At 39.5% G+C, this 24,105-nt stretch overlaps 1 protein-coding gene across 2 annotated transcripts in view; it reads left to right on the forward strand.

The window, feature by feature from the left end:
- Positions 1-936: 936 nt before the first annotated feature.
- Positions 937-24,105, forward strand: part of AOAH (acyloxyacyl hydrolase) — a 179,296-nt gene continuing 156,127 nt past the window's right edge. Inside the window, exons 1-2 of one of the 2 annotated variants that reach the window (XM_007446115.1) lie at positions 937-1,063; positions 19,008-19,103. In XM_007446115.1, coding sequence (XP_007446177.1) covers positions 937-1,063; positions 19,008-19,103 — 223 coding nt within the window. The remainder of the gene's footprint in view (positions 1,064-19,007; positions 19,104-24,105) is intronic. The other variant, XM_007446116.1, reaches the window with a different exon arrangement.

Consider the following 24,105-nt stretch of genomic DNA (forward strand, 5'->3'; position numbering starts at 1 on the left):
TTTGTTTGTTTGTTTGTTTGTTTGTTTTCTTCTTGGAAAAATAGCATTCAATTCTCATCTTCAAAATAGAAAATCAGTCTTAAAAATGAACAAATCTTTCACAGGTGAGGGATGTAAACAGAATTAGAAATTCTGGAGAAAAGAAATGCATCGTGCACAGTCAAGTAAATATGAATTGGTTAATTTCAGCTCATCTTTTTTCTTATTAGATTGAAAATCCAGCCATTTTGACTGCCCCTTTACTGTCTCACTGTTCATTTTCTGAACACCAATGAATGGCCTTGGGAAAACTTGACCCTTCAAGGAATAATCCAACTTCTCCAGAGGAAAATAACTACTTGACCAGAATATTCTTTAAGAACAAAATAAGGAGCCCAACCTCACCATATAAAACTGTTTAGAGCAAAACTAAACTTCTGAATACAACGGATTATAATTTCTACAGCCTGTGAACAACTGCTGATCAAATTGCTAAATGCTGCTGTTTTTGTGGTTGAGGCTTTCTTCTTCGGTTTTACGTTTAATTTAGTTTTGTTTTGCAAGAACGAAAGAGGAAGGGCCGCCTAACCAGGCTGCGGGACGATTCCAGCAAGGCTCGAGTTTCCTGGGGTTCACAGCCGCGGACTTCAGTCAGCAAGTGCAGAAGCGCTTGTTGCTGCCTCAGCTGCAACCTGGGTTTCTCCTTGTCTTGCAGTTTGTAGCTTAGAAGAACGGTGTGCAAGGGACTCCAGCTCTTCCCAGACCCAGGCCAGTGTGGCTCTCTCTCAGGGCTCTGCCATAGTGAAAAGTGTGCATGTGAGTGTGGTGTGTGTGTGTGTGTCAGAGAACGAAAGAGAAGGGGAGAGAGACTGATCGATTCTTCGGCCTCAACTTCAACATCCCTTAGTCGGCCGCTTCTGTCCCCAGGCTGGTGTCTTCTGGTGCAGTAGCTCCGAGATGAAGCCACCCTGGAAAATCCTTATGGCCACTCCTCTGTTCTTTCTCCTGACCCTTCACACCTTGGCCTCTCCAGCCTATGACCACCAGCCCGGCACCAGACGCTCCAAAGGCCAAGTCTGTATAGGTACGTAAATATTCTATTTTTAATGTGGATATCATGGGGTCAAATCCTTGGCTTGCATAGTAAATCACCTATTTAATGGCATCCATAGCTATAAGATTCCAAGTAAGACACCAGTAACCTTACCAGCGTAGAAAAATTTTGCTTCTTAGAGTAAGTGTTCACACTACATACACATATGTGTGTATAGAAGCATGCTATATAGTTGCTAGTTTGAATTAAAAGTCTTCCACCTCATTGGTGATTGGAATTTTTTCCCCCTGGATGGGCAACTATAAAAGCCTGAAATTCTTACCTCCTTTCGGGACAGTAGGCAGCATTACACAGTAGAAGGAAGATGGACTTTGACCTTTGAATTGCTGCCACCTCCTCCCCCTCTGTTCTGTCCCTTACAGTCTGAAACTTTGAGCAACTTAACACTTCCATGCCTCTGTGTTCTTATGGATGAAACGAGGCTTATTATACGCACTTCATGGCGATGTGAGAATTGAGATCATGTGTGTAAATTTATGGTATTTGCACACAGTAAGGATTCAACAATCTTAGTTTTCTTCCTTCTCTCAGTGAGTCCAGAGATGGCAATAAAAGGGCAGTCACCTGAAAACATTGAACTTTGACTGAGATATGGCTTTCACTTATCTTTTATTGAAATATTTTACTTCAAAGTAGTTGTTGTTTGGTGTTTTGGGTTTTGTTTTTTGGGGTTTTTTTGGGGGGGTTTTTTGTTTGTTTGTTTTTTTGGAGAGGAGTAAAAGTAGGGTAAGACCTTTGATATTCATGTTATACCTGGAGATTCCTGAACAGGGCCAAGGGCTTTCAGTGGGTCAGTCCATGGAGCCAAGGGTACTCAGAAGTCTGAGCAGTAATTATTCAATGAGCAGATCTCAAAATAAAATCCTGGTTTAAGAAGCCAGAAAAAGAACTCGAGGGATAAGTTTGGTGGCCATCTCTTACAAATGAAAAGTTTGGATACAGATTATGATACATATGAATTATTTCTGGAGACAGTACAGAATAATATCTGAATTACCTGAAAAACCATGATTTCCAGTCTTTATACATGTTAAGGAACACATCTCTGGTTTCAAGGTCTTCTTTTAAATTAAAACCTTAAGAACCAGATTCCCTGCGAATCTATTCTCCACAGGCCTGGAAGCAGAGGTCTGTGGCCCCATTGGAGCCATGCCTGGGAGGTTATCCCCACCCACTGTTTGGTTCCATCAGATCATTATTTACCACCTTCTATTTTCTCAAAACAAACACCTAAAGCTTGTCAAGTGGAAATGCACTTGAGAAAGGCTTAAGTGTAATCAGTTCTACTTCTAGGATGGTTGCATCATCTGAGATACTTGGCCCTCCACCCCTATAAAGTAGACATGAGATACTCATTCCCTTCCCTGCCCCATTCCCACTGAGAATTACAAGGAGGTGTTGAGGGAATTCTAGGATGCGGTTGTTCTGGCTATCTATTATTGCATAAAAAACTTTAAAATAACCATTTTGTCATACCATGATCTTGTGGGTCGAGTGTGCACCTTTAGCACCAGCACACCCAGCAGCTGTGGGGATTGGAGGTGTCTCCTGAAAGGGGACCTGGGGGTGCTCTTAGGCACTGGCCAAATGTGGAAGTGTCTTAGGAAGCAGCGAAGTAAGCTCACTCGCAGCTGGTGGTAAGAGGAGGAACCTCATAGAGGGGCTGGGAGAAGAGGAGGAATTGTATTTGGACTTCTGTTAATCCCAACAACTTTCAAATGAAAAGCAGGACTACATGCCTTCCAACTCATTGGCTCCCATAGTCCAGAGTTTGCACGTAAGAGGTCAACCCACACAGAGGTGGACTCTTCTGGCTGTCATCTAACATCCTGGCACAGAGGATCTGGGCTAAGTCTTTAGCTCACTGAACAAGAAGCAGGGGAGAGTGAGGAGAGCTCCCAGTGCAGATGTGGCTGCCAGGGTCACGGAGGGAGGGCGCAGCTCTCACAGAAGTGGGAACTCTTGTGACTGGAGAGATACTCCACAAGGAGCCACTGCAGAAGTTATTGAGTGATTGAGCCAACATCCCCATCATAAACAAACAACCCCAGCTCCTATACCAAGAGGAAACTTTGCAGTGGGGAACCAACCAGCAGATCTGGAGGGCATGGCCTTGAACATATTCCAAAATCAGAACGAAGCTATGCAAAGCCCCAGTGGCCTCTTTCCCAATTTACCATAATTCCTTTGCACTGAACTGTACGTTCATTTGATCACTAAGTAAACTCTGATTCTACTGTGGTGGAACATCCATGGCCTCTTTCTGCCACTTTTCAAATGTTATGAAATCAATAATAAGCCATGTTCATTTTTGCAAAACATTATTTTCTTTACATGGCTGATTTAGGGGCAAAGTAATCCTTATGTTTCTAAGTCATTGACATTTAAATTAATTCACTGAATTTTGGGTTTGTTTTTTTTTTCAAGGAAGCTTTTTAAAGCGCTTAAAAAAATCTTTTTTCCCTCATTCATGTTTGGTTAAATATATAAAATGCCTTCAGAGTCCGATAAAACCTCCTCCCCGCCGAACCACATCACACACACAGTGGTCAGAGATGACTTTATAGTTTGAAAGATAAAGGGGAAGACAGGATCCTAAGCTTTCAACCAGCATGAATGGTAAAATGGCAATGTCGCTGACAAAAATAGGTAAGATTTAGACAGAGCCAGCAGAGAAGGTTGAAAATTTATGATCACAATTTACATGTACAGAAATTTCATTTTCTCTATTTCTCTGTATCTGAACACTTGTTCATAAGCCACCACCATTGCTGCTGAGGGCAGAAAACATTTCATCTTTCCACTCATGTGTTTAAATTTAGTCTCCTCTGGATAATTCAGGGCTCTCTTCTGTTTCCCCTGTCTGAGGGTTGCTCTCAGTCCTTGGGGAGGGCTTGTGTATCACCCTGACACGGTTCTCGGCCCTCAGAACTCCCACAGTGAAGTGTCATGGCTGGTGCAGCTCATGGGCTGTTCTCAACAGAATCCACGGTCACTCCCTGCTGACAAGCTGCTCACCTCCACCCTCGCGGGCCCTGCCGACCCTTCAGGTGTAGCCAGATGCCCGCTGGTTCCCAGCTGCAGCTGCAGCCCTCTGCACTTTGTCCCTCACTCTTCACACTTGCCCTCTCCTTAATCCCCTACTTTTATTTTTAGATTATCACAGAATTTAATCCCAACCTTGGCACAGATGGTAGGTTTCTGATCATCTCAATTTTCACTAAACTCACCTTTGCCTTTTTTCTTTTTTTCCTGGATTGTTCTGGGGCATAACCCTGAAGAGAAGGACCACAAAGGCACGCTAGAGAGAGGTCCACAGCTCTGTGAAAGGTCCCAAAGTGAGCAAAACCAAAAGAATCCAAGTGGGCAGTATGCTTTTCCTTAAGGAGAAAGTGAAAAATTTCTTTTTTGGAGGGAAGGGGTGGGCAGTAAACTAGATCATAGTTTAAATGTACTATGAGAAAGAGGGGAAAAAAAGAATGTTGCAAAGCATTAAGCAGAGTAAAATCCCCATAAAATTATATATAATGTGCCTATCTCTCTATTTATATAGCTGTCTTCCCAGATAGGATGAACAGCAAAATGCCAATAGTTGTTGTATGGTTATCTATGAGTGATGAGGTTACAAATGATTTGTAATCTCTTTTCAGTGCATTTCTGAATTTTCCACATTTTCTAGATGAGCTTGCAAAAACAACAGTAAGACATGGTGGTTAAGAGCAAAAGAGCTTAAGCTCTGGGGTCAGACTGCCTGGATTGGAATCCTGGCTCTGCCACTCTGTACATATGTGACATTAAGGGCACAGTTTCACCCTCTGTACCTTGTGTCCCCTATCTGTAAGATGAGATTACATGGGACCTGCATCCTTGGGTGGTGTGGAGGGCTAATGAGTAAATACACATGAAGGACTTAGAACTGTGCTCGGTACATACTAAGTACCCAAAGGGGTTGTGATTATGTATTCTTTTGGAAATCAGGAAAAAAAATATTGAAAATAAGCTATGGAAGTCCTGCATTTAAACCTATCATAAGGCAAAGAGGCCTGAGTAAACTGAATAATTACATGTGAATCTACATCTTATGCAAATACAAATTCTCAAATCTTGGATATCTTAAGGGAAGATTTACTTATGAAAAAAGATTTCATAGTGTCTTAGCTTTCTATTGCTGTGTAATAAATTGCCACACATTCATCAGTTTAAAACAACATAAAGTTATTATCTCATGGTTTCTGCACATGAGAAGTCTGGACATAATATAACCCGGTTCTCTGCTCAGAGTTTTACAAGGCTGATATCGAGATGTCACATGGGGCTGCATGTGATGTGAGACTCAGGTTCTCTTGCAAGTTCACTAGTGGTTGGCAGAATTCAGGTTCTTGGATTCGCAGGGCTGAGGTCCCATGTGCTTGCGAGCTGTCAGCCAGGATCACTCTCAGCTCTGAGAGGCTGCCCCTTTGCAAAAGGGAGTTAATAACGTAGCTATTTCTTTCTTGTTTAAGAACAGCTGGAGCAAGCTCTCTACATTTAAAGGGCTCACCTGATTATGTTGGGTCCACCCAGGATAACCTTGAGTAACTCAAAGTAAACTAACTAGAGTCCTTAATTACATATGCAAAATCTCTCTTATCATAGAACATAACACAATCACAGAAGTGATATCCAATCACATTCACAGGTTCTGCCCTCACTCAGGGGAGGGGATTAAGTAAGGCCTCTACATCAGGAGACAGTAATCTTATCATTCTGCCTACCACTCATAGAAATGCTTAAAAAAGAAAGTCTTCAAAGTAAACACCAGATAGTATTGCGAAAGAGAATTGATGTGACTTGGTCCCAAAGTGATTCACCAAATAGGCACGACTATATAGTAGAAATTCATAGATGAAGAGTAAGCTGTGGGTTGAAGCTTTTTTTGTTTTGTTTTGTTTTTGAGGGAGAGGGGCTTGATATTCAAGATTTTTCTCCTGGCCTTCACACTCAGAATTTGGAAAGGAAAACAAATTACTTCACTACCATACCCTTTCCTCTCATAAAGTAGTTGTTTTTCAATGTTAGCATAGAGAACAAAGTCCCCACCTGAATCTTTCCCTGGACAAAGTCCATCTAAGACCAAGCATAAAACTGGAAAGACTGTCACAAGCAACCATTTCAGGACACTAAGAATCAACCAATGGCACACAATGAATTGAGGAATGTTTATTCTTGAAAAACTGCTTGAACTTCAGGAAGAACAGTAAAGATTGACCTTTTTGCCTGAGGCTGCTCTGTCTCCACTTGCCCTCAGCTTAGTGAGAACAGTAGTTTCATCATTGTGAAACTGGCTGCAAAAACCAGTAAGTCTACTGCTAATGGGGCAGACTTGATTCAACCAGGATTCAAAGATCCCTGGCTTTGTTGGCTAAAAGTGATGGACTCCATTGGGAATTCACAAGGAGAAACTGCAGCTTTGCTGACTCAAAGTTTTGGCCCTAGATTGGACAATGAAGATCAGCCAGAAATTTAACAGGGAGACCCTGGTAATGTGAACATTATAGAAGGGCTAAGATGAGGTCTCCATACATCCCTGATTGATTGGGAAACTGTACCTGTGTTGGGAAGACCTGAAAGAGCCTAAGAAAAGTGAAAACTGAGGGAGACTTGAGAACTAGATGCAACCTTGAATGTATTCACCAACCCATTTGAATACATTTCCTTTCTTTCAGAAAATATAAGAGGAAAACTTCCCAGATCATGCTGTGTTTTACACTAATACCAAATCCAGACAAAGACATCACAGGAAAGAAAATAACAGATCAATATCCTTTGTGAACGCAGATGCAAAAATCCTTAATAAAATATTAACAAACCGAATCCCGCAACATATAAAATGGATTATACACCATGACCAAGTGGGGTTTATCCTAGGAATGCATGGTTGTTTTAACATCTGAAAATCAATTAATAGGATATACCAAATTAGTAGAATAGAGGCTATAACTACATTAGCATCCCAATAGAAATAGAAAAATCATTTGACAGAATCCATCACCCACCCATGTTAAAACCTCTCAACAAGTTATGAAAGAAAAAGGAACTTCCTCATCTTGATAAAGGGCTTCTATGAAACCCTGCAGATAACGTCATACTTAATGACGGAAGATTGAATGCTTTCCTCCTAAAATCAGAAACATGGTAGGGATGTCCACTCTCACCACTTGTAGTTAACATTGTTTTGAAGATTCTATTCAGTTTAATAAAGAAAGAAAAATAATAAAGACATGTGAATTGGAAAGGAATAAGTAAAACTGTCTTTATTTTCAGACAGCATGTTCCTGAATGTAGAGAATCCTAAGATATTTACAATAAAACTACCAGAATTAATAAGAGAGTTTAGGGCTTCCCTGGTGGCATAGTGGTTGAGAGTCCGCCTGCCAATGCAGGGGAGATGGGTTTGTGCCCCGGTCCGGGAAGATCCCACATGCTGTGGAGCGGCTGGGCCCGTGAGCCATGGCCGCTGGGCCTGCGCGTCCAGAGCCTGTGCGAGGCCACAACAGTGAGAGGCCCGCGTACCACAAAAAAAAAAAAAAAAAAAAAAAGTTTAACAAGGTCCCAGGATTCACGATTAATATAATCAATTATATTTATTTATATTAGCAACAAACATTGAAGAACTGAAATTAAGAAAACAATTCCATTCACAATATAATCAAAAATTCTAAGGAATAAATTTAACAAAAGAAATGCAATTACTCTACATAGAAAACGTCAAAACATTGCTGAGAGAAATTAAAGGATGTTTTATAGAAATGGAGATATGCTTCCCACTAATGGATGAGAAGACTCAATAATGTTAAGATTGCAATACTCCCCACATTGATCTACAGACTAAACACTATTCCATCAAAATTGTAACATCCTTTTTTTAGTAGAAATTGGCAAGCTGATCCTAAAATTTATATGGAAATGAAAAGAAGCCAGAATAGACAAAACTTTTGAAGAACATGGTTGGAGAACTGACACTATCTGATTCCTTACTTCAAATCACACACAATTATTAACTCAAAATAGATCATAGACCTCAAGGTAAAAGCTAAAACTAAAAACTTCTAGAAAAAGTGCAAGAGAAAAATCTGTGTGACTTTGGATTGGGCAAAGACTCTTAGATATGACATCAAAAGAACTATACAAAAAGAAAAAAACTGATAACATGTACTTTATTAAATTTAAACACTGTTCTGCAGAAAACATCATTAGAAAGAGAAAAGAATATTGGGAAACAATATTCACAAATCATATAGACTTCAGTATATCAATGATTATTTTAATTAACATGATTGATAATTTTCACTTTCAAAATTCAAAATTTTAATGTATGCAGTGTATGCAGTGTGACACTCAGCAGTGTATAAATTTCAAGGTTCAATAGATCTGGATTAGAATTACCAGCTAGCCAGCAAGCAGCTGAATCACTGCTTATCTAAAAGGCCTTAGATATATTGTTTAACCTCTCTGAGCCTCATATTTTTCATCTGTAAAGTAGGAAGTAACACTCTCATGAGGGTGCTGTGAGGATTAAATGAGATATAGTTTGTGAAAACACCTAGCGGAGACCTGAAAGAACAAAGGTCCAAAGGCCTTTTCATGTTTTCCTAAAACTTACTGAGGTAAAAGTCAACATTAAAAGGCTTGCTCAGGGCTGCCCTGGTGGCGCGGTGGTTGAGAGTCCGCCTGCCGATGCAGCGGATGCGGGTTCGTGCTCTGGTCCGGGAAGATCCCACATGCCGCGGAGTGGCTGGGCCTGTGAGCCATGGCTGCTGGGCCTGCGCGTCCAGAGCCTGTGCTCCCTAACGGGAGAGGCCACAGCAGTGAGAGGCCCGCATATCGCAGGAAAAAAAAAAAAAAAAAGGCTTCCTCAAGAGAAATTATTTGATAAAATACAATTTATTGGGTTTTTCTCTAGTTATGAAAGAATATATAATTTTTATAGAGATCTTTAAAAATACAGAATATTTTTAAAGAATAAAATCAACTGTAATCCCAAAACTCAGATGATCACTACTGATATTCGGGTATATTTCCTTTCAAAACCATCTAGGTTTATATTTATAGAGTTTGGATCTTGTTTTTATTGTTTTGTTTAACTTCTAAGTTTGAATTGTTAAGTAGACAATCTAAAATTAAACATCTTTTTCTTTCAACAAAACATTTGTGAGAAATTTGGCAGTAGTAAGCCTTTGCTGGCAGGTGGGAACTTTTCAAGTTAGCAGGTAAGTTAGTGGATAAAAATGATTGGGCATAGTCTAAGATTATTTTTCTATCTATGCACCTATCTATCCATTTATTCATCATCTGTCTACCGTTCTTTCTATTCATTCATCCATCCACCCACTCACCGAATCATCCATCTTTTTCTATTCATCCATCCTCTATCCATCTTAGAATTCAAATACAGAAGTAAATAGAAAAATAAAGTCATACTTTTTCTGAAAGAAAATTAGATTGGTTAATTTCTTTGATAATAAGGTCTGACTTTGCTATTTAGGTTTATACAGAGGACATTTTTCATAGTTTGAATGAACTAAATCTGCAGCTCCAACATTTGACAAAAATATCTATGAAGTATGCAATAAGATAAAGTATTTTACTTAAAATATTGTATAGGTAAAAGTGCGTTGAAAAGAACAATATTTCAACTTGCCAAGTCTTTCTGAGTATATTAGGTTTTAACAAGGCCTCACTCAATGAAAGATAAGTCTTAGGGCCTCCCTGGTGGCGCAGTGGTTGAGAGTCCGCCTGCCGATGCAGGGGATACAGGTTCGTGCCCCGGTCCGGGAGGATCCCACATGCCGCGGAGCGGCTGGGCCCGTGAGCCATGGGCGCTGAGCTTGCGCGTCCGGCAACGGCAGAGGCCACGACAGTGAGAGGCCCACATATCGCAAAAAAATAAATAAATAAATAAAAAAAAATAAAAAATAAAAGATAAGTCTTAGTAAAATTTTTTTTTATATTTCTCAGAAATTGAGAAAGCGAAAGACTCCATTGATTGGGTAACAAACGTTTTTGCAAGGCAGGTGGTTTCTACTTCTTTGCTTTCAACACAATTGAAGGGAGACTTAAATAATTTTCAATGATAGATCACTCTCAGATTTTTGACATTTAACTCAGGAGGAGTTAAAGAATTGCGTGACATCGCCATATCAAAAGTCCTTCCATTCTCATTTACTTATTTAAGTAAGCATGTTTTCTCAGAACTTACCTCTTTAAAAATGAAAAATAAAAACATTGGGGTTAGCAGATGTAAGCTTTTATGTATAGAATGGATAAACAACAAGGTCCTACCATATAGCACAAAAATTATGTTCAATATCCTATGATAAACAATAATAGAAAAGTATAGATTAAAAAAAGAATATATTTGTATAAGTGAATCACTTTACTGTACAGCAGTAATTAACACAACACTGTAAGTCAACTAAACTTCAATTAAATAAAAGGAAAAGAGAAAAAGAAAAACAGACATGATATTTGACATGAACCTTGTTTATTTACATGAATAAGTAATATTTCTTAACAGATATAGGTACTAATTTAAAGAGCCCAACCATCTCATTAAGAGATTTAATTCCAAGAAAATTTTGCCTTTATTATTTAGAAACTGTTTATCAAATTGACAATACATATTGCTTAGGTAAGTTAATTTTACTAATAAAGAAAACTCTATCCAGAAGAATTTTTAAAGTACTTCTAGGGTTTTATTCATAAGAAATTAAAGTTTTTATTTAAATTTTATACATATTTTTAGTGTTAAGAAGTATAATAGTGTGAAAAAATACTTCCAACAATAAAAATACATTACATTGGGATAAAACTTTAGTGGAAGAAAAATTCAATGAAGTAGATTTTTTTTTTTTTTTTTTTTTTTTTGCACGGGCCAGGTAAAAGATGACAAGGGGCGGAGCACAGGCTCCAGACGCGCAGGCCCAGCGGCCATGGCTCACGGGCCAGCCACTCCATGGCACGTGGGATCTTCCCGGACCGGGGCACGAACCCGTGTCCCCTGCATCATCAGGCGGACCCTCAACCACTGCGCCACCAGAGAAGCCCATGGAGTAGATTTTTATTGAAATATGAATTCAAGGAGAGGAATTATCAAAGTAAATTTTTCACTGTGAAAGAAGAATTTGATCATATATTTTTTAAAGTAGATGAGAGTTGGTATAGGTCACTATAATATTTAGATTCCTTTAGAAGCATATAGAAGACTAATGTAATATTTCTATTATAATATTTACAATCTTCCTGGAATTTTGCAACTAATGAAATTGATATCCATTAATAATATTTAAACATGCATTAAAATGTAGAAGCATACATAGTTTTTCAAAGTTCTTTTGGGGGTTCAGAGCAAAATGTTTGAAAACCATTGGTCTGCACTCTAGAGCATGAAGCTGGTGCTCTGTAATCTGACCTTCGAGGCTTTTCACGTTCTAACACCTTCCTAACTCTCATTCTTTCTTTCCCCTGCAGCCTGGGCTCTAGTCCTGGCCAACTCTTCTTCTCACATCCAAGCCTTTAGAAATGCTACTACCCTCTTCCTGAAGGCCTTTCCTGCCTTTTTTCTTTTGAACAGGTTCCTCCCATCAAGAGAAAAATAAATACCGTATGCTAACACATATATATGGAATCTAAAAAAAAAAAAAAGGTCAGAAGAACCTAGGGGCAAGATGGAAATAAAGATGCAGACCTACTAGAGAATGGACTTGAGGTTACGGGGAGGGGGAAGGGTAAGCTGGGACGAAGTGAGAGAGTGGCATGGACGTATATACACTACCAAACGTAAAATAGATGCTAGTGGGAAGCAGCCGCATAGCACGGGGAGATCAGCTCAGTGCTTTGTGACCACCTAGAGGGGTGGGAGGGAGGGATTTGCAAGAGGGAAGAGATATGGGGACATATGTATATGTATAACTGATTCACTTTGTTATAAAGCAGAAACTGATGCACCATTGTAAAGCAATTATACTCCAATAAAGATGTTAAAAAAAAAAAAAGTCAGCTCTTCCAGGAAACTGTCACTGCTTACCCAAGGCAGTGAGAGTTTCCTATTTTCTTCCTCCTCTGTGCTCCCAAAGCATTAACAGGTCTCTCCACCAAGCACTTACAGGTTACAATGACTAGACTGTTTTTCTAATCCTCAGTGTTCCCTACTGCTCTGTGGCTTCTCTTATTCGCCTTTGTATCCTCAATCTGAGCACACAGTGGGTGCTAGTAAAGATGTGTTGAATAAACAGGATGGAATGGCTCCCTGTGTCTTCACTCTCATTTTTTATTTTTTATATATTTCTAAATTAGCCAAGCCCACCTTTCTGCATTTCTCAGCACAGTCTGCTAATTTTCTCTTGTTGCTTTTGCTTGGGCTCTGCTCTCCCTTGGATGCCCTTAGCCTTGTTCTCACCAGTAATTGTCCAATATAGTGTCTCTCTCACTGCCAGTGTTCTTGGGAGAGCTGGCAGTTTGGAACTCACTGAGCATTTTCTCATAAAAGCAATGTTCCAGGTGATGGTTGGGTTAGGACACAGTGCCTAATCTGCCCAGATATATTGAAAATAAGAGATGTCAGCAATAAAACAATATTCAACCATAGAAAAGTAAAAAGATTGATAATACAACATGTTTTTCAAAAATAAGTTTCTGAGCTTCTATTTTAAAGAGTCATGGAGAATACGTCTTTGCCCTGTGGTGGTCTCGGTAGGTGGGATAGAAACTAACATTTGTTAGACATCTGCTCCTTACCAGACACCATGTGCATTTTATGTGTTGTATCATTTAATCGTCACAACACTTTGCCAGGTGTTTCAGATAGCCTTTGGTGAATTACAAGCCACTCCACACTTAACACAAAAATCATTTACTAGCTCACAATCCTGTGCGTTGGCATTTTTTGACTGGGCAGTGTTGGGTGGCCCTTTTAGCTGATCTCAGCTAGGCTTACTTCTGCTGCTAGTTGGTAGATGGTGGAATGAGAGGGGCTGGATATCTAGAATGGTCTCATTCACGAATCTGGTAGTTGGCATACTGTTACTGGGGTTTCCCTTCATGTAGCCTCTCCAGCAGGCTAGCTCAAGCTCATGGCTTTGAAGGTCTAAAAGGGCAAAAGGGAAGATGCAAGGCCTCTTGAGGTCTAGGTTTGCATCTGACATGCTCTCACTTCTATATTCTGCTGATCAAAGCAAGGTCACAAGGCCAGATTCAAAGCCTGGAAAACAGATATCACCTCTTCATGGGAGGAAGTATAAAAAGTCTGTGGCCATTTTTATTTTTTTTTATTTTTTATTTATTTTTATTTTTTTTAAGATGTTGGGGGTAGGAGTTTATTAATTTATTTATTTATTTTTGCTGTGTTGGGTCTTCATTTCTTTGCGAGGGCTTTCTCTAGTTGTGGCAAGTGGGGGCCACTCTTCATCACAGTGCGCGGGCCTCTCACTATCGCGGCCTCTCTTGTTGTGGAGCACAGGCTCCAGATGCGCAGGCTCAGTAGTTGTGGCTTACGGGCCTAGTTGCTCCGCGGCATGTGGGATCCTCCCAGACCAGGGCTCAAACCCGTGTCCCCTGCATTAGCAGGCAGATTCTCAACCACTGCGCCACCAGGGAAGCCCCTGTGGCCATTTTTAATGTACCACACAAGAGGGCTTTATTTTTCTATTCTGTGGGTACCAAAATCCGGGTCCAGAGAGTTTAACCATCCTGCCAAATAAAACAGCTCATAAGTAATAGAAGCAAGATTTGAATCCAGGTCTGTCTGAACCACAAATTCGTCAGTCTCTGCTGTACCATAACTTCTCCCTTCTCTTTCCTCCCTTCCACTCTCTTTTCTTCTCCTACCCACTCGCCGTATCCATGTCCAGACTGAGAGTAGGATGCAGAAGAAAAAGTGAAGTTTCAGTGTTCATACCTGGGCTGTGTGCTGCCATCTCTGGCTTGATAACTAATATCTTAGGGAAACAAAGCTGGCTGTAGGATCATTTTGGGTGATTGTTTTCCTACCTTTCTTTCTTATTTCCTTTTCTCTTCACCAACATGAGAAATATCTGGGATAAAAGTTGTTGATTAGAATTACAACATGTAAAGCTATATCCTCTGCTCCTACCTGATTAGCGAAATCTGAGAACAGAATTTAGGTGTTTGTGGAGGGGCACTGGGTGGGAAGAGAGGGATCAGGTGAGGAATGCCCTTGATAATGTCATGCTGGTCCAACAGGGGTGCAGGGGCCCAAATCCAGGTGTGGTGTGACTCTCAAACCTGTGCTCTACGCTTCTCTAGGGCCCAAACCAGAAACAAGAGTCATCCTTGATTCTCACATTTCTCCTCAACTTATTAATAAATCCAATCGGGTCAGCCTCCATAACAGGTTCCAGATTTGCCCATTTTCCTCCATCCCCACTGCCACTCATTACTCTATCTAATCAGCGATCACCTCTCTCCAGGACCAAAATAGCCTCTTTCTTCATCTCTCCGCCCCCAAGATCCTTCCTCCTCATGACAGCCAGCATGATATTTTAAAGACACAGATCAAATAGCAGCAGCCCCCTCCACAAAGCCCATTCACAGTTTCCCATTCCTCTCAGGTTGAATCCCTACCTCTTTTGCCATCTACAAAACCCACAGACCTGACCTCCACCTATGCCTGCATCGCATCTCCTAATGTCAGGTTTTCCCAGTCTCATTGCCATAAGGTAGGCACCAGTTCCTCCTACCTACAAAGCCTGCCTGGCTGCTCACCCTGCTTGCTCCTTTTCATTACATGAGCCATTTTTGTGTGTGTTCTTCAGAGAAGCCTTCTCTCTCTCTATCAGCTCTAGTTAATGTTCATACCACCTCGTCCTTGTTGCCCTCTGTTACTTCACCTTGTTCCTTTTCTTCATAGTACCTAAAATTATTTATAATTGCATGTGTGCTTACATGTTTACAATCACTTTTCCCTAATAGAGTATGATCTCTGAGAGGGCAGGAATCATATCTGTTTGTTCTCGGCGTGTACTCATAGCTCAGCATGGTGCCTGGACTCAATACATACTGTGTTCCAAGTCCCAGCTCCCCTGCTCACTAGCTACATAATTGGCAAGGCATCTAACCTCTCTGAGCCTCCGATTGCTGGTCTATACAATAATAAGAACAGTAATTCCTACATCTATGAGTTGTTCAGAAGTTTGAATGAGATGATAATGTATGCAAAACCCTTTGAAATCTGCAGAGAACATTCTAGCCATGTGATGAATTATTTATGCTCTGACTCAGGGTCAAAAATGGAGTGTAGTCACGCCGACCCTGGTTCTGACAACTGCCAGGTGCTTTCAAGGCTTCTCAATGAAGTGTAGGCTTCAGACAAATGAGAAATCTACTAGACTGCTCTCTGCAGTTGGCTGAATTTCCAGCAAGCACAGATATGATTATAATTAGAGTTTCAAGAGTTCTGTTTCATTTCAAAAGGATTCTGTGGTACAGTCTGCAGTCTACCTGAGATGTGTGTCTAGAAGCTGATTGCTGTGGCAGGTGTTTTTATTCTGGCCTATTTGCTTCTTTTCCTACAATATCAGGGGTGTCTGTTCCTATTATACTCGTTATTTTCAGTTGCCAGGTTAGAAGAGATTTTCCATATGGGAGATTTCAGATAGTGACCACTGAGCGAAATACGTAGTTCTTACCCACTCTCATCACTTCCTAAATGAACAGTTGCTTGGACAAACTTGCTTTAGCAGACCCAGGCCTTTTATTAACAGCCAGAGAATAGTCTACAATGGGAGGAATTACTCTGCACATGCATTTCTCCAAGGAAAAACATTTTTTTAGCCTGTCAAGACAGTAAAAGCTTTTATTAGAAACTATAGCAAAGTCAATTTCTCCATTCTTGCTGGTAAAGGATTCAGGACGCACCTCACTGCAGACCCTAAATTAACAATCCAATGGGAGTTGAGCTCGCTGGAAGCGGGCAGGGATGTCCAAGTGAGCAGGACTCAAATCAAAGCTGAGCCCAACATGGGCGTTTACATATTTCAAGCCCCATTTACCTGCTTATCTGCAGGGTTCTTTTGATCATAATAACTCTTCACTAGGCAGAGTGGCATTAGTGGCAAGATCCACCCAATCTTCAGAGACAGCTGACTTTTTCTTGGTTCCTTTTTATTTATCTAATGATTTCCAATTTTAGCCAGCAGTGCTAAGGAGCCACAAAAGTCATGAGTCCTTGTTGGGATTGCTCTGAGTGAAAGAAAAGCCCATATCTGTAAGTACAAAGAAGCAGGTTGGTCTCAAGCAGCACAATTCCCTTTGCATTCATCCTTCCACTCCAAGGATGAAAATAAATACACACCTGTGTTTCAAGTCCATTCTGGGTGCCAAATGCTGCAGCTCATTGATAAGACTCCATATGAAGTGATTGCTATTCAAGGTCTCAACCCAATCTCCACCGCGTTCTTCTTTGATCCTGAGCTGCTCATCCTGACCATTTGCTATAGAATCTGCTGGTTGACTTAAGAGAGGGCGCTGGTTGTTTCACACCAGGATGAAAAGTGGAGCCTTTTCCTGTAATGAGATGGAACAAAGAGTAAGCAATGTCATCAGTGAGATGACTGAGCCAGAATACAAATTCAGTTGCATCCATTAACTGTTTCCTATGGAGGTCCTCAGCAAGTGACAACTGAAGTGTCCTTCGGTTGGTTCTCCAGTCAGTTGGCTTCACGTCAGCCAGCATCTCTTATCTCCTTCCTCCAAACCAGGCTCTTATGTCAGGCACTCAAAGTTAGAGATACTAAGACCCCATTCCTGCCCTCAAGGAACTTATGCTCTAACTCTAAATTCTTAAAAAGAGGTTCCAGAAGGGTAGGTAACTTGTTCAGAGTTACACCATTTTAAGTGAATGATTCAGTATTTGAAACTTGTTTAAAAAAAAAAAAGTTTATTTTTTATTCCAAAGCTTCTCCCTTTTCAACTATACCACATTGCATCCTCTTGTCACATTGCAGTATAATTACTTATAATTATTTTCAATTGCAGTTATTAAAATGTATTTTGCTCCACCTAACTTAGCAGGTGATTAGCAGGGACATAAATCAAGGTGTAATAGTGCATTATAAATGTTGAAAATATTCCCATATATTAAACATATCTTATATATTTAAAATAAAAGTGAAATTGGTTTATCTCTGGGTGATTTAAGTGATGTTTATCTTTTTTACACTGTTGTGTATCTTAAAATTTTTCTGAAATGAGATTGCATTGCATCTATCGTTTTTGAAAAGTTACTTTTAAAATAAAACAAAATATATATGAAAAAGCTTTTTAGGCTGTAAAGTGCTAATAAGTATCAGCTACTGAATTCATTGCAATGCAATAAAACCCTCAATGCATGGGTTAGGCTAAAAGCACATCCAATCAACCTTGGTAACTGATGTTGATAAATGTCCCAGAAGTAGGTGCTCCCAGAGCAGTAAGACTGTGGTTATCAAGATCAAACTATCTCCGATTTGGTGAGCCCAGCTTTGCCCAGCTTTACCAGAGGGTACAGAACAAAGGAGGCCAGAGCCTGCTCAGGTGTTGCAGTGTCTAGAAAGGTGGAAATCTCTCCCTCTTTGTTGGCAATCTCTCATTTTATGGGAGGTTTAAAGAAATGCCCAATTGTACTATTCACATCAGTTATCAGCCACTTTCCCTCAAGGATTCCTAGGGGGAATTTGGTTTTAATGACACTGCATGTGAACTTGGGGCCCCAGCTCCTTGAGCAGGTGGATAGTAGTGAGCTTAATTCTGGGCCAGGCACCCTGGAACTTCTTTACTTTGGATGTAATCCTTCTTTTGCCTCCTTGGAAACCAACCTCTGCCAATAAGTGCTACTCCTCCTATCCAAATGAAGCCTAACAATTTCTTCTCAGGCTTACTGATCTTTGACCAACCAACCCCTTGTGTATAGAAGAGTCCCCTCCCTTTGGACAAAGGAGGTTTGGGCTTCCCTAGCAGTTTAGGGGGTCAAGGCTGGTGATAGAAACTTCTAGGGGTATTAGCCTAGAAGTTCTGAGCCTTCACACTTATCATACATCAAGGTAGCTTAAGGAATATATTCCTAATTTAATCCAAGGTTCCTTCTAGACACTTATCATATTGGTACATGCTTTCAAGCAGAGTGCTTTATAGCTGGGAGGTAAAATAATATTTTACAATAGTGTATGATTTCAAAGGCACCTTCGCTTGCACTTTTATTTCATTTAATCATCACAGCAGCCCTTTGGGAAACTTATTTACTTTGCAGTGAGGAAAACAAGGCTTTGCACTGAGGAAAACAAGGATGGGTGGTAAGTCCAGGATTCAAGGGCAAGACTCAATCCCAGGTCTTCTGACTCCAAATGTTGCGCAATTTCCGCTGCTTTTCTGCAATTAAAAATCTGACCCTAGGCCACGGGCTGAGAATGTGTAAGGTGAGAATGACCTTACTCACAGTGAAGCTGTCCTGCAGAAGGGAAGGAGAGGGGACAGGAAAGGAGCCACTGTCCACTGAGCTTCTCCTCAGTGGTGGCTGTCTTCCATGCACCATCTCCTGTAAATGTCTTCTGTGCGCTATCTCCCCATTTACAGGAGATAGTGATCAAAAAGAAATGCAAATAAAGCGAGATTCAATTACTTCCCCGAAGTCACATAGCTTACAAGTGACAAAGGTAAGCTGATAACCGGTCTTTCTGACCCCCCAAATACACAGTCTTCTTACCACACTTCATATTTCACTACAGCTCAGTGCATTTACGTACATGGTTGATTATAAAAAGCATGGCAAAGAAAAGTTCTCTGTTTTAGAGTGTTTTTAAGGACACACATATATCCCCTTTCTTTCCCCCAACCCTCCAGCACAGCTTTCCATGTGACATGGCTGACTTCTGCTCCCTTGCAGGGTGTGTGCTGGTGGTGTCTGTGATTGAACAGCTTGCTCAAGTTCACAACTCAACGGTCCAGACCTCAATGGAGAGACTGTGCAGCTACTTGCCTGGTAAATACAGAAAGGCTCACTTGGCTGTGGGTCTGCGTTTTTTTGTTCATTCATGAGCCATCACGAGTGAGTTTATACCCTACATGTGCTCACAGAGGAGAATCTGATTGTGTTATTTCTGTGAGTTGATATTCTTATGGAGCTCATAGAAATTAAAAGGAAGACACAAAAAAATACTTGAGGCAATTTTTTTCCCCTGACATTCATTTTCTCTCATGGAAGAATGAGATTGTTGTGGACATTTAGGGAATAAAATGTAGAATGGCCGATTGTTGTTTTATGTGTCACATTTATAATGATTTGCCCACCTGGTGATCATGGCCTTAAGCACCAAGAAGGTCAAAATTATGAATAATGAATAATTTTCAATGATTTATGTTAATTTAACCACATACACATTCTCAGATGCAAGCACCTCCTTTCTAACACAGAGCTTTATTTAGGCTGAAGAGACAATGGATCTTAAAACTCCAAATGGGAAAATAATCTGGGGACATTCCATTGATTTGAACTGGATTTCTATAAAATGCTTTACACATCCTGCAAAAGAAGGAAATGATTGGTGGTTTAAACAAATTGTATAGTTTTTTACACTCTCAGCAGAAAGAAAATATTGACGCTATTTCTCTTATAGGATACTGTTAGGTGTACAATCACTGTGAATGAACTTCTTTGAGAGTCAAATTTTCATTCACTTAATGTTAAGGAACTAATTCTTCAAAGATGCCGACATTATTATTTTTAAGTAAAAGGTAGTTGGACCTATGACGATTTTCTATTTGATTTAACAGACGTTGTGTCAATGGCATCAAAACATTTTCGGAAAATTTATTACATGCAGTCTCAATGTATACTCATAAGCTCATTTTTTTAGAATTCAAAAATAAAGACTGGGAGAGGATAATACACAAATACGTGTGTTTGCAATGTCCCAGTTTGACCATTGCTAAGATTTTGACGTATTTTCACAGAATTAGAAGGTAACAAATAAATTTGAAACGCCCTTTGGCCTCCCCCACGCCCAGTTACATTTTCCTACCACCTCCCTTGATGGAACCACTCATAGGAACTTGATGGGCATTGGGTTTGGCTAATTTTATACTTTTACATTCACTTGTATGAATCCATAGACTATGTGTAGTATTGTCCGTGGATAATTTTTTAACCTTTTCTTGGTAAAAGGAAACAAATTTTAAAAAAACACAATAAATGTAGAGCTTTATCAGTTATTGAAAGGTGAACACCCTTGTAAACATAGCACAGGTCAGGAAGGAACAGATAGGTAGCTGCTGCAAAAGTCCCATCCACATGCCCCAACCCATCATAAATTCCTCCTCCCCCCTAAAAACACAACATCCTGAGGATGACTATGATCATTTCCTTGCATTGCTTTATAGCTTCATCACCCAACTGTGTATCTCCAGACACCATAGTCTTGCCCAGTTTTTGAATTTTTGATGTGTCTTTTAAGTCGATTTTAATCTACCAGTTTCCTTTCCATCCCTTCCTTTTCCTTGTAATTTAGCTGTGGAATCTGTCGTGTAGAGTTTCTGCATTTTGCTGATGGCATCCCTGTGGTATGATTGAATATGTTTCTCTGTGCTCTGTATTTCCTGAAAATTGGCAGCTAGATCCAGAGGCTTGATGAGACTCCAGTTTGATTTCTTTGGCAAGGCTATAAGTGATGGTGTTTTCTTTCAACAGGAGGCCATCATAAGTGGTTTTCTCTTTTTTATTTTTGTGATATTAGCAGCTGTTGATGCTCTATGACTAGGTCTATCAGTTCATTGGAGGTTGCAAAATGGTGCTATTCTCATCTATCAATTATATTTCCTTTAGTAGTTGAAATATATTAGAGATTCCCTCATCATCATCATAGTTGAGGGATGCTTTTCCCCACAGTTCCTAATGGTACTATTATTCATTCTAAGAAAGGCAGGATAAATGCTTGATTCTTTTGTTTTACTTGCCAGTTTTCAAGTAACTCATTGCCTTTATAGTATCATCCCAAAGTAGTCACTTGGTTTTCTTTAAAGTGTCATTATGAACTCATGAATTTATACACATTTGATGAGTTTCAGACTGCTTCAATTATTATCCCTTTAAAGCTCAAATTCTCTCATCTTTGACCAGTAGGAACTTGTCCTTTTGACATAAATCTAAGTAGTCTTTGTAGCTTCCTCACTAACTAGTGTGACAAGTTGTTCCAGCCTGTCTTGTACATTTCCACCCCCAGGCTTGAAATCAGTCATTTCTCTTAGAAGCTCTGGTTTCTTTTAGTGGGAAATAGTATTAAGACCATGATCTGGGTGCATAGGAATTCTTTCTAGACTTCTTCTGTTGACAGTGATAGAAAATATGCATATATACATTTACATATATTATTTTAATATAGAATATATGAGTTCATTCTGACACTTCAAATTCAAATTCAGAACTGCAGGATTTTTTTTTCTTAGTTTCTTCTGTATCATATCTGTATCGTCTTCTTTCCACACTCAAAGTCCTAACTCTCAAGGACAGGGGGATTGCTAGAATTAAAATATCTCATAATTACTCATTTACCTATCCTTCTTTACACATATGACAGCCTCATTTCTCCATTATTTGAGTATATGGCCATTACGTACAATATATACATTCCTTTTCATCTTCGTTTAGTTTTAGTTCCATCAGCAACTGTAAGATTGATGTTCACCACCAGCCCTTATGCAGGTGTCTCTCTAGTGGAGGTGCTGTCTAAAGTTCATTCCTCAGGAAGGACTCATGGGAACAATATTCCCTGAATTCTTGCATCTTGATAACAAGCTGGCTTGTCCTTTATATTAGAAAGTCAGTGTTTCTCCAGATATAAAAATCCTTGGCAGGGATTTCCCTGGCAGTCCAGTGGTTAAGGCTCCGCACTTCCATTGCAGGAGGTTCGGGTTCAGTCCCTGGTCGGGGAACTAGGATCCCACATGCCACAGAGTGTGGTCAAAAAAAAAAAAACCAAAAAAACCTTGGCACAGTTTCTTTCCCTTAGTGTCTTAAATATGTTATTTAAAAGAGTAATGATAATCTAATTTTCTTTTTCTTATAAGTCACTTTGCCTAGTTTAAAGGATTTTTTTTTCTTCTATAAAATTTAGTCATCTAACTAGACTATATCTTGGTGTCGGCTGTTGTATATTGATGTTCTCAGGCATGCAGTGTGCTCTTATTCTCTCATTTTGAAACTAATATGTGGTTTCAAATACATTTTTTATCATTTCAGGAAAGTTTTTAGTATTTGGTCAGTTTTCTTGATTTGATTTTCCTTGTCAGGGTTTCTAATAACCATATTTTAAATCTTCTTTGCCTGTATTCACGATTTTGCCTATCTCTTGAATGAATACTTTTTATCACTTCATTTATTATTTATCTTGAAAGTTTTCCTCTTTTTCATATTCTATTTCTCTTAAAACGTCAGCTATTGTATTCCCTTCCTCTTGTGTTCATTCTAATATAGATTTCATTACTTTTATAATCTTGTTTTCTTCCCTGAGTTCTTTTATTCCATACCTGAGTTTTTCCAGTTCTGATTTCTGCTGTTCTTTCATATCTTATACCATTTTATTAATGCTTCTCTCTCATTTTGAAATACTGTTATGTTTTAATCCTTTTTTTGGCATGATTTTCTGGCATGCTTTTGCTAGCTGTAAGGATGTGATTCTGTTCCTTATTCTTTTTTTTTTTTCTTATAATAACTTTGTATGGGAGTTGACCTAGATACATATCTGTTGCTCATTTTTATGTGAAATTAGTTTTCAAAAACTCTTAGAAAGAGAAGTGGCTCAGGGTAGCTTCTCCAAATGCACAGAACTCCTTCTTCCACTGTTTTTGTGTAGTGTTAAAAAGTAAGTAAATAAACACATGGCTGCTTGCATTTTGAAATTTTCTGATTCTGTCCCTCTGCACACTTTTACCTGGATTTTCTCTTTACTTTGCTTCTATCCAACTCAGTTTTGATTCCAAACCCACTAGTTTTCCCTCAGTGTGGACCCTGTCCTGGAAGGGAGGTCTGGTAGATCATTTTCTAGAACTTGTAAATGCCTGACCACTCAAACCCCTTAGTCCTTATAACCTTGAGTCCTTTGCACTCATCTGCTACTGCAGTGGGCAAAACCCCTCCCAGTTTCAGCTGAAGTTCTTCATTGGCCCACCACACTTTGTCGTCAATACCTGTGGGCTATTTGAAGATTCTGCTATTCATTCCTTTGCTTCCCTTTACTTTCTCCCACACTGATGCTGATAACCCTTAAGTCTCATGATTGTGCGTGGTTTATCGTTGCCTTAATTGTATTCTGGGGCTCCTGGAGATATCTAGTTTTGTTGTAAGTATTGTCCATGGGGTTTTGGTTTTCATATCTAGAAGCTGTATATTTTTTTTTGTAGAGATTCAGTGAAATTCCCAAACTCTGCTGCCTCCACCATCATATTTCCAGAATCCTCCCTTGTGGGGACTGTAGTTTTACATCAATGTTTACTGTATATATGACTCTGCAACTTCTGTTTTTCACTAACCATTATGTTTTTGAGATCTATATGTGTCAAGACATATATAGACTTAGGTCAAGCCTCTTAATTACTCTATAGTCCTTCACCATATAAATGTCCCATATTTTATTTATCCATCCCCATTTTTATTGGACATTCAAAATCTATTATAAACCTTGCTTTATATTTTCACATCTCTGAATTAGAGAAAGAAGAATGTTATTACCATTTTACAAAAAGGAAGAAAAATTAAAAAGTCATAATCATCATTAAGACTTGTTTTGATTGTTGTCATTTCTGTGTAATAGACCACACTGACAGATATCACCATTTTTACCTTGAGTTTGATTTTCTCTTTTTAAGCAAAGTTGTGTTGTTCAAAGATGAAAAGCTGAGTAAAAATCTTATTTCTCAGATGATCCTGTCCCAATGTACCAGCAAAATACAAAACAACATGAACCAAGATTGCTGGTGTTCAAGGTTCCACC

Source organism: Lipotes vexillifer, unplaced genomic scaffold, assembly GCF_000442215.2.
Source record: "Lipotes vexillifer unplaced genomic scaffold, Lipotes_vexillifer_v1.1 scaffold822, whole genome shotgun sequence".
NCBI classification, from domain to species: domain Eukaryota; kingdom Metazoa; phylum Chordata; class Mammalia; order Artiodactyla; family Lipotidae; genus Lipotes; species Lipotes vexillifer.